Source organism: Mauremys reevesii, linkage group 10 (genome assembly GCF_016161935.1).
Source record: "Mauremys reevesii isolate NIE-2019 linkage group 10, ASM1616193v1, whole genome shotgun sequence".
Taxonomy (NCBI): Eukaryota; Metazoa; Chordata; order Testudines; family Geoemydidae; genus Mauremys; species Mauremys reevesii.
The window spans coordinates 48209730-48227082 of record NC_052632.1 but is presented as its reverse complement, the minus strand read 5'-3'; the positions used below and the strand labels follow the sequence as shown (position 1 = coordinate 48227082).

General features: G+C 50.9%; 1 protein-coding gene across 6 annotated transcripts in view; it reads left to right on the top strand.

The window, feature by feature from the left end:
• LOC120373706 overlaps positions 1–17353 on the top strand; it is a 39125-nt gene that overhangs the window by 5909 nt on the left and 15863 nt on the right. For 3 of the 6 annotated variants that reach the window (XM_039492482.1, XM_039492481.1, XM_039492477.1), the window contains exons 2-4: positions 7254–8396; positions 11983–12199; positions 16115–16272. In XM_039492482.1, coding sequence (XP_039348416.1) covers positions 7517–8396; positions 11983–12199; positions 16115–16272 — 1255 coding nt within the window. In that variant the 5' untranslated portion in view covers positions 7254–7516. Of the gene's footprint in view, positions 1–4791; positions 4829–6106; positions 6129–7253; positions 8397–11982; positions 12200–16114; positions 16273–17353 lie in introns of those variants that run through there. The other 3 variants (XM_039492479.1, XM_039492480.1, XM_039492478.1) reach the window with 3 other exon arrangements.

The following is a 17353-nucleotide window of genomic DNA, read 5'->3' as shown; positions in this document are numbered from 1 at the left end:
ATGTACAAATGGGGAGGGAGGGAAAGTCACTCCCTCAAGGTCCCCCAGTCTGTGGAAGCTGCCAATAGAATGTCTGGCTCTCAGGCCTGTATATGATGTCACTTGGTTTAGAAGTTATCACAGGTGCCACCTGCCCATGCATCTAGACTGAGTGGGTGGAGTGGAACTGGGCCCGCCCACTACTCCAGGTCCCAGCCCAGGGACCCTGTAGATCAAAGCCATCTGCTGTGTCCCTTTAACTATGGGTATGTCTACACTACAAAATTAGGTCGAATTTATAGAAGTCAGTTTTTTAGGAAGCGATTTTATACAGTCGATTGTGTGTGTCCCCACTAAGTGCATTAAGTCGCATTAAGTCGGTGGAGTGCGTCCACAGTACCAAGGCTAGCATTGACTTTTGGAGCATTGCACTGTGAGTAGCTATCCCACAGTTCCCGCAGTCTCTGCCACCCATTGGAATTCTGGGTTGAGCTCCCACTGCCCGATGGGACAAAAACATTGTCGTGAGTGGTTTTGGGTACATGTCATCAGTCTCCCCTCCCTCCGTGAGAGCAATGGCAGACAATCGTTTCATGCCTTTTTTCTGCGCAGACGCCGTGCCATGGCAAGCGTGCAGCCCACTCAGCTCAGCCACCGCTGTTGTGTCCTGGGTGCTGCCGGCAGCAGATGGTGCAGTAGGGCTACAAACCATCGTTATGCTTCCATTGCCATTCTGCTCGCCTGCTCTGGCAGAAGATGGTACAATAGGGCTGAAAACCATCATCACACTTCCACTGCCACTGTGCTCTCCTGCTCTGGCAGCAGACAGTGCAGTAGGGCTGCAAACCATTGTCACGCTTCCGCTGCCACTCTGCTCTCCTGCTCTGGCAGCTGACGGTACAATAGGGCTGCAAACCATTGTCATGCTTCTGCTGCCACTCTGCTCTCCTGCAGACGCCATACCATGGCAAACATGGAGCTCGCTCAGGTCACCGTGGCAGTTATGAGCACTGTAAACACCTCGTGCATTAACCTGCAGTATATGCAGCACCAGAACCTGCAAAAGCAGGCAAGGAGGCGACGGCAGCACAGTGATGAGAGCGATGAGGACATGGACACAAACTTCTCTCAAAGTAGGGGCCCTGGCAATTTGAACATCATGGTGGAAATGGGGAAGGTTCATGCCATGGAACGCCGATTCTGGGCACAGTCTGGTGTGATCGCATAGCGGTAAAGGTGTGGGATGATTCCCAGTGGCTGTGAAACTTTCGCATGTGTAAAAGGGCACTTTCATGGAACTTTGTGACTTGCTTTCCCCCGCCCTGAAGCGCATGAATACCAAGATGAGAATAGCCATCACAGTTCACAAGCGAGTGGTGATAGCCCTGTGGAAGCTTGCAACTCCAGACAGCTACTGGTCAGTCGGGAATCATTTTGGAGTGGGCAAATCTACTGTTGGGGTTGCTGTGACCAAGTAGCCAACGCAGTCACTGAGCTGCTGCTATCAAGGGTAGTGACTCTGGGAAATGTGCAGGTCATAGTGGATGGCTTTGCTGCAATAGGATTCCCTAACTGTGGCAGGGTGATAGATGGAACCCATATCCCTATCTTGGCACCGGAGCACCAAGCCAGTGAGTACATAAACTGCAAGGGGTACTTTTCAATGGTGCTGCAAGCACTGGTGGATCACAAGGGACGTTTCACCAACATCAACATGGGATGGCCGGGAAAGGTACATGATGCTCACATCTTCAGGAACTCTGGTCTGTTTGAATGGCTGCAGCAAGGGACTTACTTTCCAGACCAGAAAATAACCGTTGGGGATGTTGAAATGACTGTCGTTATCTTGGGGCACCCAGCCTACCCCTTAATGCCATGGCTCATGAAGCCATACACAGGCACCCTGGACAGTGGTCAGGAGCTGTTCAACTATAGGCTGAGCAAGTGCAGAATGGTGGTAGAATGTGCATTTGGATGTTTAAAAGCGCGCTGACACAGTTTACTGACTCAGTTAGACCTCAGCGAAACCAATATTCCCATTGTTATTACTGCTTGCTGTGTTCTCCACAATATCTGTGAGAGTAAGGGGGAGATGTTTATGGCGGGGTGGGAGGTTGAGGCAAATCACTTGGCTTCTGATTACGCGCAGCCCAACACCAGGGCTGTTAGAAGAGCACACCAGGAAGCGCTGCGCATCAGAGAAGCTTTGAAAACCAGTTTCATGACTGGCCAGGCTACGGTGTCAAAGTTCTTTTTGTTTCTCCTTGATGAAAACCTGCCCCCTTGGCAGGGCTGCCCGGGGGTGGGGGCAAGTGGGGCAATTTGCCCGAGGCCCCGGGCCCCACAGGGGCCCCCACAAGAATATAGTATTCTATAGTATTGCAACTTTTTTTATGGAAGGGGCCCCTGAAATTGCTTTGCCCCAGGCCCCCTGAATCCTCTGGGCAGCCCTGCCCCTTGGTTCACTCTACTTCCCTGTAAGCCAACTATCCTCCCCTCCCCCGCTTTGGTCACCGCTTGCAGAGGCAATAAAGTCATTGTTGTTTCAAATTCAAGCATTCTTTATTAATTAGTCACAGAAATAGGGGGATAACTGCCAAGGTAGCCCGGGAAGAGTGGTGGAGGAGGAAAGCACCGAGTGGGGTGGTAGAGGAGGGGAGGACAAGGTCACACTGCACTTCAAAACTTATTGAATGCCAGCCTTCTGTTGCTTGGGCAATCCTTGATGTTGCAATGTTTGCTGTGACCTCCCAGCATGGATCAATGCAGTGTCAGGCTGTGGTTTGCACGGTAGATGTGGGCTGCAGAAAGAGCTGGAGTCTTGACTTGATCTGCTTTCAGAGTGGTTGGGTGCCCGGAGCCCACTCTCCCCTCCCCCTCCGTATTCTTGGGCATCTGGGTGAGGAGGCTATGGAACTTGGGGAGGAGGGCAATTGGTTACACAGGGGATGCAGCAGCGGTCTGTGCTCCTGCTGCCTTTCCTGCACTTCAACCATACTCCAGAGCATATCAGTTTGATCCTCCAGTAGCCGCAGCTCCTCCTGCCTCCTCTCATCACACCACCACCACTCCTCTTGCTCCCGCCACCTCTCATCTCACGCGTCCCTCCTGTCCTCGCGTTCATTTTGTGCTTTCCTGGACTGTGACATTGTTTGCCTCCATGCATTCTGCTGGGCTCTTTCAGTGCGGGAGGACTGCATGAGCTTAGAGAACATTTCATTGCAGGTGCGTTTTTTTCACCTTCTTATCGGCGCTAGCCTCTGGGACGGAGATGATAGTGGTAGCGTTGAAACATTTGTAGCTGCGGGAGGAAAAAAAGGGAGAGTTGGGTTGACCATTTAAAATGGGTTGGCCATTTAAGGGGCTAAGGTTTTCAGGTTAACGTGCAGCACAAACCCAACTAACCCCCTCCTCACACCCAAATCTCTGGGATGATCGCTTCACCCCTCCCCACACCGTGTGGCTAACAGCAGGGATGATTTCTTTTCAGCCACAGGCACATAGCCCAGCAGGAACAGCCACCTCTGAATGTCCCCTTAATAAAATTCCCCTATTTCTACCAGCGACAAAGAGTCCTGTGGCACCTTATAGACTAACAGAAGTATTAGAGCATAAGCTTTCGTGGGTGAATATCCACTTCATCAGACACATGAATGATATCACTCTCCTGAGGATAACACAGAGAGATAAAGAACGGATGTTGCTTGACTGCATTCCAATAGCTTTGCTGGCCATGAATACCTCCCAAGTCTTCAGGGCAAATTAATCATTAAATATGCTTGCTTTTAAACCATGTATTATATTTACAAAGGTACAATCACCAGAGGGGCCTTCTCTGCCTTCAAGGTCCGGGAGCCTGGGTTGGGAGGGTAATGTCTCCAGGGTGATAAACAGTTCCTGGTTGTCAGGGAGAATGGAGAGCCTGCTGTGTGCTATCTTCAACCGCCTCCTCATTGTCATCTTCCTCATCCCCAAAATCCTCATCCCTGTTGCATGAGACTCCTTTGCAGGAGTCCACGTACAGGGGTGGGGTAGTTGTAGGGGCACCCCCTAGAATTGCATGCAGCTCATGATAGAAGTGGCATGTCTGAGGGTCTGACCCAAAGTGGCCGTTTGCCTTTGTTTTTTTGGTAGGCTTGCCTGAGCTCCTTAAGTTTCACATGGCACTGCTGCAGGTCCCTGTTATAGCCTCTGTCCTTCATGCCCTTGGAGATTTTTTCAAATATTTTGGCATTTTGTCTTTTGGAATGGAGTTCTGATAGCACTGATTCATCTCCCCATACAGCGATCAGATCCAGTACCTCCCATTCCATCCATGCTGGAGCTCTTTTGCAATTCTGGGACTCCATGGTCACCTCTGCTGATGAGCTCTGCACGGTCACCTGTGCTGATCAGCTTGCCACACTGGCCAAACAGGAAATAAAATTCAAAAGTTCATGGGGCTTTTCCTGTCTACCTGGCCAGTGCATCTGAGTTGAGAGTGCTGTCCAGAGCGGTCAAAATGGAGCACTCTGGGATAGCTCCTGGAGCCATGTAGCAGGGTGGACCCTGCTCCTGCTGTGAGGGGTTTAAAAGCAGCCTGGCAGGGCTTGAAAGCTGCTGCTCTAGGCTGGGCTGATTGGGGAAGTGGCTGCAGCTGGGGCCACGCCCCAAACTGAGCCAAGGGCCTTATAAGAAGGCCAGGGAAGCTAGAAAAAAGACAGTCTTCCTCTGTCTGTAGAGGGAGATGGGCCTGGCTGCAAGATCTAGACACAGAGTACCTGAGTGAAGCAGGGCTGGGGAAAGGCAGAGGAGCTGGGGAGCTCCAGCCTGGAAAGCCCCAGGCTGCAACCTAGTATTGGGCTAAAAGGTACTGGGGATTGCAGAGGGCAGCCCAGGGGTAGGCCAAGGCAGCAGGTCCAAACCCCTTTGCCTGTGATGAGTAGGCTGATACTGCAGTCTGCCCCAGAGTGTGGGGCTAGACAATGACTGGCAGTAGCCAATACTGAGGCAAGGTGGGGATAGAGGGTGAGGTTTCCCTGAGGAGGGGAGACCCTAAGAGAAAGGGGTTACTGCTAGGGGGCAGCACCCCATATAAAAGGGCACCGGGTCCAGGGAGGGACACGGGGGCCTGCGGAGAGGTGGATCACCAGCCTGCAGAGGGCGCTCCAGTGCTGGAATAGAGCTAATTCCCGGAGTCACCAGCAGGAGGCGCCGCAGGAGTGAGTCCGACCCGTCTACAAGCCAATACAGTCTAATTGCGTCCACACCAGGGGTGGCATGTTTGGTGGTGCCCAGAACCTGCCCCTGCCCAAACTCTGCCCCTCACCTGCCCAAGACTCTGGGAGGGAGTTTGGGTGAGGGAGGAGGTCTGGGGTGCAGGCCCTGGGCAGGGGATTGGGGTGCAGGCTCTGGCAGGGAGTTTGGGGATGTGAGGGGTGCAGGGGGATGGGGTGCAGGGGTGAGGGCTCTGGGGTGTGGGAAGGGCTCAGGGCGAGAGTAGGAGTGTGGGGCGTGAGGGCTCTGGCTGGGACTGGGGATAAGGTGTTTGGGGTGCTGGAGGGACTCAGGTTTTGGGCAGAGGGTGCGCTGCAGGGGTGAGAGCTCTGACTTGGGGTGTGGGGTGGGGCAGGGCTGGGGATGAGTTTGGGGTGCAGGCAGGCTGCTCTGGGACAGGGGACAGAGAGGACTCCTCCCCCCAGCCCTTTCCCTGCTGGCAGCAGCAAGCTCTGCGGGAGGATCCCTCCTTTCCTGCCCCCCCCAGCAGCACACTCACCCCCACCACTGTCACTGCAGGTGCTCCTAGGGCCCCTCTCAGGTCCAGGAATCTCCCTCACCTCCCCCGTGGTGGGTGCCAGGGGGTGCTGCGTGCGCCTCCTCCCCTGCTGCTGCCACTCACTGTAGCCTCACTGGGGGTGAAGAATGGGGCTGCCTCCTTGCCCAGCATGGGGCAGTAGCAGTGACTGTGGGCAGGCGGGGGGGGGGGGGGGGCTGTGCTGGTGGAGGGTCCCGCCAGAAGAGGGAAGGATCTGTGGTGGAAGGGCAGGCTTAGAGTCTATCTGCCTTGACAGTCAAGATGGGGGGCGCTAGGACCCTGCGGCAGCAGTTGCTGCAGGGAAGCAGCATGGAGGAGACAAAGACAGAGATGCTCTGCTCTGGGCCTGGGAAAGGTGAGCAGCGGGTGGGGGCAGCAAGTCAGGGCCACGGGACACTTGTGGGGGGTGTGTGCAGGTGGGGCCGGGGGGAGCTGGGCCCTTGGCTCTGAATATTGCTGGTGCCCAAGCACCACATGGGTATGGAACTCTCTGCCTATGGTCCACACTACCCCCAAATTCGATCCGGCGATGTCGATTTCAGCGCTAATCCCCTTGTCAGGGAGGAGTACAGAAATCGATTTTAAGACCCCGTTAAGTCAACAAAAATGGCTTTGTGTGGACGGGTGCAGGGTTAAATGGATCTAACGCTGCTAAATTCGACCTAAACTCATAGTGAAGACCAGGGGTATGTCACACAGCTGCTCTAATTCCCTGGGCCACTTCCCTGTGGCTCTACATGTCTTCACCCTTGTCCTAATGGAGTCCCAGCAACTAGCTCGGGGCTCCTTCTCGCTCTCCCCAGCTTCTGGCAGTGCAGCCCTGCCTAGGGTGACCAGACAGCATATAAGAAAGACCCAAAAATTGGGACTGTCCCTATAAAATCAGGACATCTGGTCACCCTAGCCCTGCCCTGCCCAGGGTTCTATAGCTCCACCAGCCAGTCACACACCAGCCATACTCCTACAGCTCCAGCAAAAAACTACCCCTGGCCCTGCAGTTCTTCTTATACTAGGCTGCTGGGCCCTGATTGGTTGTGTCCCACACAGCCACTCTAGGCAGTTTGGAGGACCCTCTCCACTTCTCTTTTTGAGGCAGGGCATGACAGGGCTGTGAGGTCTCCAGCAGGGGGCCTCAGAGGGTCTGGTATACCCCTTCACAGGCACTTTGAGGAAGATACTAATACTGGGGCTCGTGAGCCACTTAACTCATCAGGCTGATGGGTAACTAGGGGGTTGGAGTGGAGCTGTCTGTCTGTCTGGATAGAAAGCTGGTCGAGGGACTTCCCTGCACTGTCACTTGCCAGTGTCCCATTTTTGCATTCTCTAAGAGAGCTACAGGGAAGGGTGGGTTGTTGTGGTGTTCAGTGGAGAAGCTTTGTAGCAGATGCAGTTGGATACAAAGAGCTCTTTAATGCCATTAAGTTCCACTGGGATTTTTGTCAAGTTCCTTCCTTACTATATATTTTTCTCTCTTTTCAAGGAGCAGAGTTGGGAAGTCCCTCATCCTACTGATCCCCTTTCAAGCAGATTTGTGTGGCATTTCCCCTTTATTCTGTACACCTGGGGTGCCAGAAGCGCTGTGGGTCTCCTGTGAGTGCCTGGATTTGAAGTCTTTTATCGCCATCCAATCATGGCAAGAAGATGGTGTTGCTGAACAGAATTCCATCCATCCCTCGTAACATGTGCACCCTGTTGGTTTGAACTGGAATAGAAATCCCAGCATTTTAGGACTTGGGAGAGCTAATGGCCTCTGCCATGGGAGCCAGACAGTTGGTGGCTACTGTGGTGCTTATGTGCATATTGCTTCATGAGACATCTGCTCAAAACCTCATCAAGAACCAGAAGACAGAGCACTTGCTCCTGATAAATGAGATCAATGCAGACAACCCGGGGGAAGATACCTCTGAGTTTGTGGAGCTCTATCACACCAGTGGCCAAGAGGCCCCCTTGGATGACTACTACCTGGTCTTTTACAATGGCAACGGCAACCAGGCCTACAAAGTCCTGAACCTTCAGGGCAAAGTCACTGATAATCAAGGGTTTTTTCTTGTTGGGTCTTCCACAGTGAAACCCCAGCCCTCCGTGATCTTGCCTAAGAACACTATCCAGAACGGGCCTGATGCCATTGCTCTGTATTATGGGAAGAGGAACTACCAGGAGGGCATGAGGGTCACCAGTGACGGGCTGGTGGATGCCTTGGTCCATAAGTCCAGGAAGAGTGACAGAGCGGACATGTTGCTCAGTGTGCTGACCCCCAACAGAGATGCTTTCCTGGAGGATCCCTCCTTCAGGACCACAGATGAGTCGATAGAAAGGTGCCATGGGGAGGGTTCTCAGTGGATCTTTCAAGTGGCCATGCCCACCCCAGGCAAGGATAACCACTGCATCCGCTCTTCCCAGCTGAATGCTTCTGCCGTGCTAATCAGTGAGGTTCATGCTGTTACCTCTCCTGGGGAGTCTGAATTCATTGAACTTCAGGGACCTCCTTCCACTGCCCTGAGGGACTTGGTTCTGGTGCTGATCGAAGGACAGACCAAAGGGGTTTATTTCTTCATGGATGTTTATGGCAAAACCTCTCCTGAGGGGCTATTTCTCATTGGTCCTGCACAAGCCAGAACCCCAGGTAGGATCCCACTCTTCAGACTACTGTGAACATCTGAGAGTGGGGGTTATGGGTGCAAGGACAGCAGAGTCTTACTGTCCTCCTGTCATCACTCACCTTTCTCCTTCCTCACTCCCTCCTCCTTGGAGGCGGGCCCCAAATGTGAAAGACCTGGAGGGAGTTCATGATAGGGATTTGATCCCATTTTGGGGACTGTAGAAGGAAGTGTTGTTTGCTTTCTCCAGAGAAGCAGTGCTGGTGAGGGAACTAGGCTCTGCTCCAAGCTCTATAGCTGGTGACCTTAGGCAAGTCATTTCACTGCTCTGTACCTCAGTTTCCCCATCTATAATACAGGGCTGACACCCTCTTCTTGAGAGACCCTCTAATGGCAACCATTGTGTAAGGGCTAAGTAGTACTTTCCCTACCCACATAAAAACCCCAATCCCCATGAGATCAGTGTAGTGTTTTCTCTTTATGAACCAACTGTGAAGTTACTGACTGGGATCTGAACTTCTCCTGGCTTATCATAGATAATTAAGGTTGGAAGGGGCCTCAGGAGATCATCTAGTCCAGTGGTCCCCAACCTTTCTGTGGCCAGTAGCACATTCATGTTTTCAGAAGAGTGGGGTGGGCACCAACAATTAACTCACATACAGGGCCGGCTCCAGGCACCAGTGGAGCAAGCACGTGCCTGGGGCAGCACATGCTATGGGGCAACATTCTGTCCATTCTGCAGAGTTGGAGCATTTTTTGTTTTGGGGTTTTTTTGGTGCCAGTTCTGGGCAGTGCAGAGAGAAGCTGGAAGGACAGAGAATTCCGGGGCTGCAGGCTGCGGGCACCAATGTTCTCTGTCCCCAGCAGGCGTGGGGCCCCGGCTTCTCTCCCCTGCTGGGCACTAGGCGGGCCCTGCACCTGCTGGGGACCGAGAACACCGGCTCCTGCAGCCCTGGAGTTCTCTGTCCCCGTCAGGTGCAGGGCTGTGGCTTCTCTCCCCTGCTAGGCACGCACACATAAATACCCCAGCAGGTGCCATGGCACCTGTGGGCACCACGTTGGGGACCACTGATCTAGTCCAACCCCCTGCTCAAAAGCAAGACCAATCCCCAACTGGCCCCCTCAAGGATTGAACTCACAATGCTGGGTTTAGCAGGCCAATGCTCAAACCACTGAGCTATCTCCCCCTCCCCCCCCCTTCTGACATTTCCTGTGGAGAAATGGGTGGGGAGCAAATATGTTACTAAACTTGGCCAGCTGAACAGAGGAATCTGGCTGGTGGAGACACTGACTCCGCAGACCATCTTGTGTAACTCTGTGAGTCAGGATTGTTAGTCATCGCTTATTTATACTTTTTTAAACTGCAATATGCATTTCAAGCAGTTCAGTTACATTAGATACCCAGAACTTTTGGCTACTTTTTAAATAACAGGTTGATCACTTAGAGAGACACCAATGTGAAATCTAATCAGTCTAAAACAAATGTGCTAAAAGCAGTTTCAGGTCCTTTGCCTGAATCATCCTTCCAAGTACTGTGGTTTTGTAGTCATGTTTTCGGGGGTGGGTGTGTGTGTAAGAAGGATGGTTTAGTGGTTAGGTTGCTGGCCTGGAACTCAATTCCCTGCTCTGCCACAGATTTCCTATGTGACCCTAGACAAGCCACTTACAGCTGAGACACTGTGCACAGAGTGGGTACTAGTGCTGACCTACCTCACAAGGAGAATGTGATGTTAGATACGGCAGTAGTTAAAGCCATATATGAACTTACATTTTGTTTTTCTCCCGTACAACTGAGAGAGAGACTCATACAAATGTGGAAACTAACTAAAAAGGAAACTAAAAGTGCTGCTAAATGCACAAAGTTAACGGAAATCTTTTTCCACAGTAACTTTGTTCTACTTGTAGCAACAGCAGGTAAAACATTTTCTGACCAACTTTTTTTTTTTTTAAGTCAACATGTCTCTTTAAAACACTAGTCACGCCAAACAATCTCTACTTCTCTTGCCGAAATTCAGACTGTCAGCAGTCCCATTAATGGTGTCCCGGTTTTCCTTCAGAAAGATAGTGTTTTAAATTTACACCAGAACTGTCTGTACTTTAATGGGGTTTGAGATCTATGAAAAACTAAGGGGATTCAGGCTAACTGGCAAGCTATACTATCTCTGGCTGTGGTGATCTCCTGTCTCACGCTAAGCAGGGATAGCCTGATAGGATAGGAGATTCCCATGGAATAAGTTTAATGTTGATAATTCAGCAAGAGGCTCTCAAGTCAGTATGAAACTAGTTCCCCAGGATAGCAGTAGGAGATGCTGTGCTGCCTGTGGAGATGCCATGTTTCAGGTGAGATGTTGAACTTTTGGCTCATACTACTTATGGGGGGTTTTTAGTTAGTATTTTTGAGAGGGGGGGGGCTAAGATTTTCAAAAGGGTAGTGATTTGGGGGTACCTACATTCTTGGGGGGGCCCCCAAAATGAGGCACCTTCAAAGGACCTGATTTTCAGAGAGTGGGCACTTAGCACTTTCTGAAAATCATAGGAGGCCCACCAAAATTGAGGCACCCAAAACCTCTAGTTTCATTTGAAATCCTGGCCAGTGGCAACTGTAGAGATCTAGGCCCCAGTGCTTCCAAGGTTCTGAGCAACAAAGAGAATAGTGTACAGGCCAAATTCCAGCAGAGCAACGTACTAGGATGCCCAAGTTAGTAGCCAAAGCACAGGACTAGGAATTGAGTTGCAGCCCTGTCACTGTCCCACTGTGACTCTAGTCAATAACTTCAATCCCTTGTGTCTGTTCCCCATCTGTAAATCAGGGACAGGACTTCCCTGCCTCATAGGAGTACTGAGATTTCATTCCTTAATGTTTCACACTTTGAGATTCTTGGGTTGAAAGTGCTATAGAAATATTATTAACATTCTACCTCCTGCAATTTCAATCAGCTAACAAATGAAATAAATTAGTGTCAGTGCCACAATAAGGATGAGGGGGGAAATAAGGAAATGCATCAAAATTAAGGTTGAACTTTCAACCTTAGTTCTGTCCCCTTGTATTTATGCCTCTAACATATAGTCACTTTATATCACACATTTATACTTAAATACGATAATAGAATACAAAATGGATTTTTTTTTAACAGCTTTGTATATAGTGAGTTACAGTATATTCAGCTTTCAGGCTTAGCTTGTTTTGCAGATCTCATTGAGGAGTAAGCCAAGTTTGAATAAAAGCACGTCAGAATTTCTTGTTTCCAATTTTGTGCATGTCAGTTATTTGATCAGAACACAGGGGTAGAGTTTTGTCTCCTTATGCAAGTAGAATTCATACAGCAGAGCCAGCTCTGCTAAAACTCCCCCCACAAAATCCACCTTTGGGCACAGTGATGGATGGGATATTTTAGCCCAAAAGAAAGCTCTTTGTCAAAGTTGGAAGTATAAATGACAGGGAAAGGTAGGGGTTAGAGTGAGAGCTAGAAATTGAAATGAACTCTCCCTGTGCTACATGATGTGATCTGCTGACCCTGAGCTCTGTTAATTCCCTGCTGAGTTGTTGCCAGTTTGTATGTTTTTAATTCACTGCATCTATTCCAATCTTTCTCATTCCTCCTTGCGGTGCAGTTGACCTGCCATTCCCACCAAACTCAAGCAGCCCTCTTCTCAGCACTGGTTCCCAAGCCATCGCCCTGTACGTTGGAAACAGCAGCAGTTTCACATTGGGGAAAGCAGCATGTGCTACCAACCTGTTGGATGCTTTAGTGTACACGAGCAACGGGAGTGCAGACCCAGAGCTCCTGGAGATCCTGACCCCTGGGAGACATGCCTATGAGAAAAACAGGTGAGAAGGCAGCCCAGTAGAGCAGGGTTGATGGGGTCTGAAAGGACTTTTGCTTAATGGATTGTTTTTTGCTCTTCCAAAGCAATAAGCAGACCCTTGAGAAGGTCTTGGTCACCCGTGAGAGGTATGTAGGGGAGTCCCTGATAGCAATTGGTTTACTGTATAACATGAACTTTCTCTGGTCAAGCCATGACCCATGTGTAACACAGCGGGCGGCCTCTCCTGTATGCATGCCCCTTTTCTGTTCAGCCTGATGGTGGCCTCATCACACACCAACCTTTATCCAGCTGCTTGACTTGCCAATCTCCCCTCCTTGAGCTCAAGTCTAGACTAGAACACACTGGCCCATCTCAACCCCCGAAAAATCATTGGCTTCTTCCACCAATCTTATGACTGGTATGGTTGGATCCATCATCCACCCCATTTCCCACAATCCACAGCTCTCATTTAGAAAGAGACTCTCTAGAGGAATACCACCAACTAAATGTCTGCATCTTGATTAGTAAGTGTTAACCATGTTGATGCTTGCTAACCAAGATGCACACAAGTGACTGATGGGCACATCCTGGGCTCTGGAAAGGCTAGGGCAGTGAATGGTGGAATGGGCGAGGTGGGGCGTAAGCAGGGTGAGGAAATGGAATGGACAGGGTTGGGTGGACAGGTAGGTAGAAGACAACAGAAAAGCCTCTTGTCTGTGGTATTAACAGAGGAACTGGGATTGAAAGGGCACATCTAATTGTTTAAAATGATGCCCAGTGTCCTAGCTCCAAAGCTGGAGAAAAGCTGTCTCTTTATCAGTGAGGAGGAGGATTCAAAGGAAAAAAGCTGGGACTCTTGTTGACGGCATCAGAGCTAGTTGTGATTTAATCCTTGGATTGGGAAATTGGGCATTCTAGACACTTTCCTCCCTCCCACAGTCCTCTGCCCTCCACACGGAGCAGAGTCTGCCTCTAGCCAGAAAGGTGCCCTGCGCTCCAGGAGCGAAGCAGCTATAGTCTGTGCAGCTGTTTACACTCTGGGCTCCATCCTTAATCCCTGGGATCTGAGCTGGGTAATTTGGTCCCTGTCTTAATTTTTAGCTGCTTTGTTCCATTGTCTCCCACCCTGGCCAGCAACTGCATCCTGAGCTCGAACCTCAGAGATTCAGTGCAAGCATTTCCCTTATTAGGCCAGCTCACTCTGGCCTCAGGTGGCCACCTTTGTTGGCTGGAATTAAGGGAAAGTACATGAAAAACAAGGGACAACGCTTTGTTTAAGGGTGTGTCTACACTACGGGATTATTCCGATTTTACATAAACCGGTTTTGTAAAACAGATTGTATAAAGTCGAGTGCACGCGGCCACACTAAGCACATTAATTTGGCGGTGTGCGTCCATGTACCGAGGCTAGTGTCGATTTCCGGAGCATTGCACTGTGGGTAGCTATCCCGTAGCTATCCCATAGTTCCCACAGTCTCCCCTGCCCATTGGAATTCTGGGTTGAGATCCCAATGCAAAAACAGTGTCGCGGGTGATTCTGGGTAAATGTCGTCACTCAATCCTTCCTCCGGGAAAGCAACGGCAGACAATCATTTCGCGCCCTTTTTCCCTGGATTGCCCTGGCAGATGCCATAGCATGGCAATCATGGAGCCTGTTTTTCCTTTTGTCACTGTCACCGTATGTGTACTGGATGCCGCTGACAGACGCGGTGCTGCAGTGCTACACAGCAGCATTCATTTGCCTTTGCAAGATAGCAGAGATGGTTACCAGTCATATTGCACCATCTGCCATTGTAAATTGGCGATGAGATGACGGTTATCAGTTGTTCTGTACCACCTGCTGCTATCATGGGTGCTCCTGGCTGGCCTCGCTGAGGTCGGCCGGGGGCGCATAGGCAAAAATGGGAATGACTCCCTGGGTCATTCCCTTCCTATGTTTTGTCTAAAAATAGTCAGTCCAGCCTAGAATATGGGGCAAGTGTACTAGAGAACCAGAGAGCACAGCCGCTCCGTGTCAGAGCCCCAGAGATCCCGCAGAAATGATGAGCTGCATGCCATTCTAGGGGGTGCCCCTGCAACAACCCCACCCATTGCTTCCCTCCTCCCCCAACCCTCCTGGGCTACTGTGGCAGTGTCCCCCCATTTGTGTGATGAAGTAATAAAGAATGCAGAAATAAGAAACAGACTTTTTAGTGAGATAAAATGAGGGGGAGGAAGCCTCCAGCTGCTATGATAGTCCAGGCAGGACAGTAAAGGGTAAGGGGGGAGAGGAGACCAGCCTTCCGCTGCTATGATAGTCCAGGCAGTACAGAATCTTTTCTTTAGACATGACACGGGGGGGCTGATAGAGCTCAGCCCCCAGTTGCTATGATGAGGACGGTTACCAGCCATTCTGTACCATCTGCTGGGAATGACCAGGAGTCATTCCTATTTTTACCCAGGTGCCCCCGGCCGACCTCACCGAGGCCAGCCAGGAGCACTCACGGGCTGATGACGAGGACGGATACCAGTCCTTCTGCACTGTACCGTCTGCCACCGGGGAGGGGAGAGGAGAGGTGCACTTCAGCACCCTGTCTACCAGCAGCATGCAGTAGACATAGGGTGACATTGAAAAAAGGCGAGAAATGATTTTTTTCCCTTTTCTTTTGGGGGTGGGGGAAGGGTGTAAATTGACGACATATACCCTGAAACACCCGGGAAAATGTTTTTGACCCTTCAGGCACTTGGAGCCCAGCCAAGAATGCAAATGCTTTTCGGAGACTGCGGGGACTGTGGGATAGCTGGAGTCCTCAGTCCCCGCTCCCTCCCTCCATGAGCGTCCATTTGATTCTTTGGCTTTCCGTTACACTTCTCACGCAGCACTGTGCTGAGTCTCTGCTGTGGCCTCTGTCTATCATAGCCTGGAGATTTTTTCAAATGCTTTGTCATTTCGTCTTCTGTAAAGGAGCTCTGATACAACAGATTTGTCTCCCCGTACAGTGATCAGATCCAGTATCTCCCATACGGTCCATGCTGGAGCTCTTTTTGGATTTGGAACTGCATCGCCACCCGTGCTGATCAGAGCTCCACGCTGGGCAAACAGGAAATGAAATTCAAAAGTTCACGGGACTTTTCCTGTCTACCTGGCCAGTGCATCCGAGTTCAGATGGCTTTCCAGAGCGGTCACAATGGTGCACTGTGGGATAGCTCCCAGAGGCCAATATCGTCGATTTATGGCCACACTAACCCTAATCCTACATGGCAATACCAGTTTCAGCGCTACTCCTCTCATCGGGGAGGAGTACAGAAACCGGTTTAAAGAGCCCTTTTTATCGATATAAAAGGCCTCATTGTGTGGACGGGTGCAGGATTAAATCGGTATAACGCTGCTAAGGCCTAAGGGACATTTTAGGGAAACACCATTTCCCTTTACATGTCATTGATTTTTCTCCCCAGTGTACATTTTGACTGCCTCAGGTATACGATGCAATTATCCTCAGCTTCAATGGAATGTTTCAAATGTCCTTATTGTCAGTTTTAATACATTTCAATACTTCTCAAAATAAGGGATGGGTAATCACCCTACTCTGGCCAGGCTGTACATCCACTGAAACCCTCCACCTGGTGGACTCTGCGTAGAGCTGCAGATGGGTGATGGGTGAATGGAATGGAGGAAATGGGTAGACAGTGACATGCTGGAAGAGAAGGGGTGTGTTGAAGACACTACAGTCTTCTGTGTGGAGAGGTTCCAAAGAGCTCTTGAGTTTCTTTCCAGAAGGCTAGGAGTGATAGAGGAAGGGAAGTCTCTCCCCCGGCTCTTTATTTTGGGTGAGGAAAGCAGATGTATATGACATCAACATCCATGCCTGGTGCAGGCACCCTGCTATTGAGTCAGGAGCACCAACAGTCTGGGTTGCAGATCATATTTTCTTCTAATTTGTGTCTCTGCCTCTTTCAGCCACCAGCCAGGTAACATGTCCATGAGTCGGTGCAGCTGCTGCTCCGTGACCCGGGACCCCTCCATCTATGCCCTCAGCAGCCCCACGCCAGGACAGTTCAATGACTGTCCCAGCAGCCGCTTCAGCCATCCCATCTCCCTCTGCCTCCATATAGCAGGTAGGTCCTAGATCCCTTCTCTGCTCCCTGGATCTGAGACCCCCAGGGAAAACTGAAGAAACTGCCCTGAAGGGACAAACAGGTGGACATTCTCCCTTTATAAGCTTCAAGGAGCCTTCCTAGAACTTCAGCTTCTACTGTCCATCCTGGGAGGGGCTCACGGGTTACTAGAGCACCTGTAAAACCATCAGCAGCAGGAAGATTAGCACAAGGTATTCTTCCTAAAAGAAAAATGGCCTCCAGTCTTGTACAGTGCAGCGTCATGATCTTTGTTTAGCTCTGCTTCTCCGTTGTTCCAGCTTAGGGTACAGACAGGAGCAGGAGGGGAGAAGTGCTCCCCTCCCCCCAAAGAAAATGGGGGCTTTAAAAGATACTCACCCCTGTGTAGAGAGCTGGCACTAAGCCTGTGAGCCGCTGAAATCCCACTGAAACCCTCTGGGCTTCACTGGTGCATAAACCCACTCTGCACAAGGGTGGTTTTCATGCCCAATGACTTCCAGAGCCCAACTGCCCTGCTTGCAAGTCAAAAGAACCAGCTGTGTTCTTCCCAGGAATGAAGATTCCACCTGGAGAACTGAAGCTGATAACACCTTTAAGGAGGCTTGAGGCTTCAGTCTCCAGCTCTTATAGTTGAAGTGACTCTGGAGAGTTAACAACATTTAAGCACTTATAATGCTTTTTGTGGGTAGCTTGCAAAGCTCATTACAAAGGTAAAGTTTGGGGGCTGGGAGGAGGCAGCATCATCCCTACTTCACAGGTGGAAAAACTGAGGCCCAGAGAGTCATAGATTTTTAAAGCCAGAAAAGACCAGTATGATCCTCTAGACCAGGGGTCTCAAACATGTGGCCCGCAGGGCTCTTGTGTGTGGCCCGCCAAGCTCCCCGCGCCCTCCCCTCGCTCCTCTGCCTACCCGCGGGATTGTCCCCTGTGGCATTGCGAGTCCCGCGCTGCTCTCTGAAGCAGCTGGCAGCAACCCCCTTTGGGCCAGGGGGAAGGAGGCAGAGGGCTCCCGCATTGCCTCCTTCCAGGCACCGCCCCCCGCAGCTCCCATTGGACGGGAACAGGTAACTACGGCCAATGG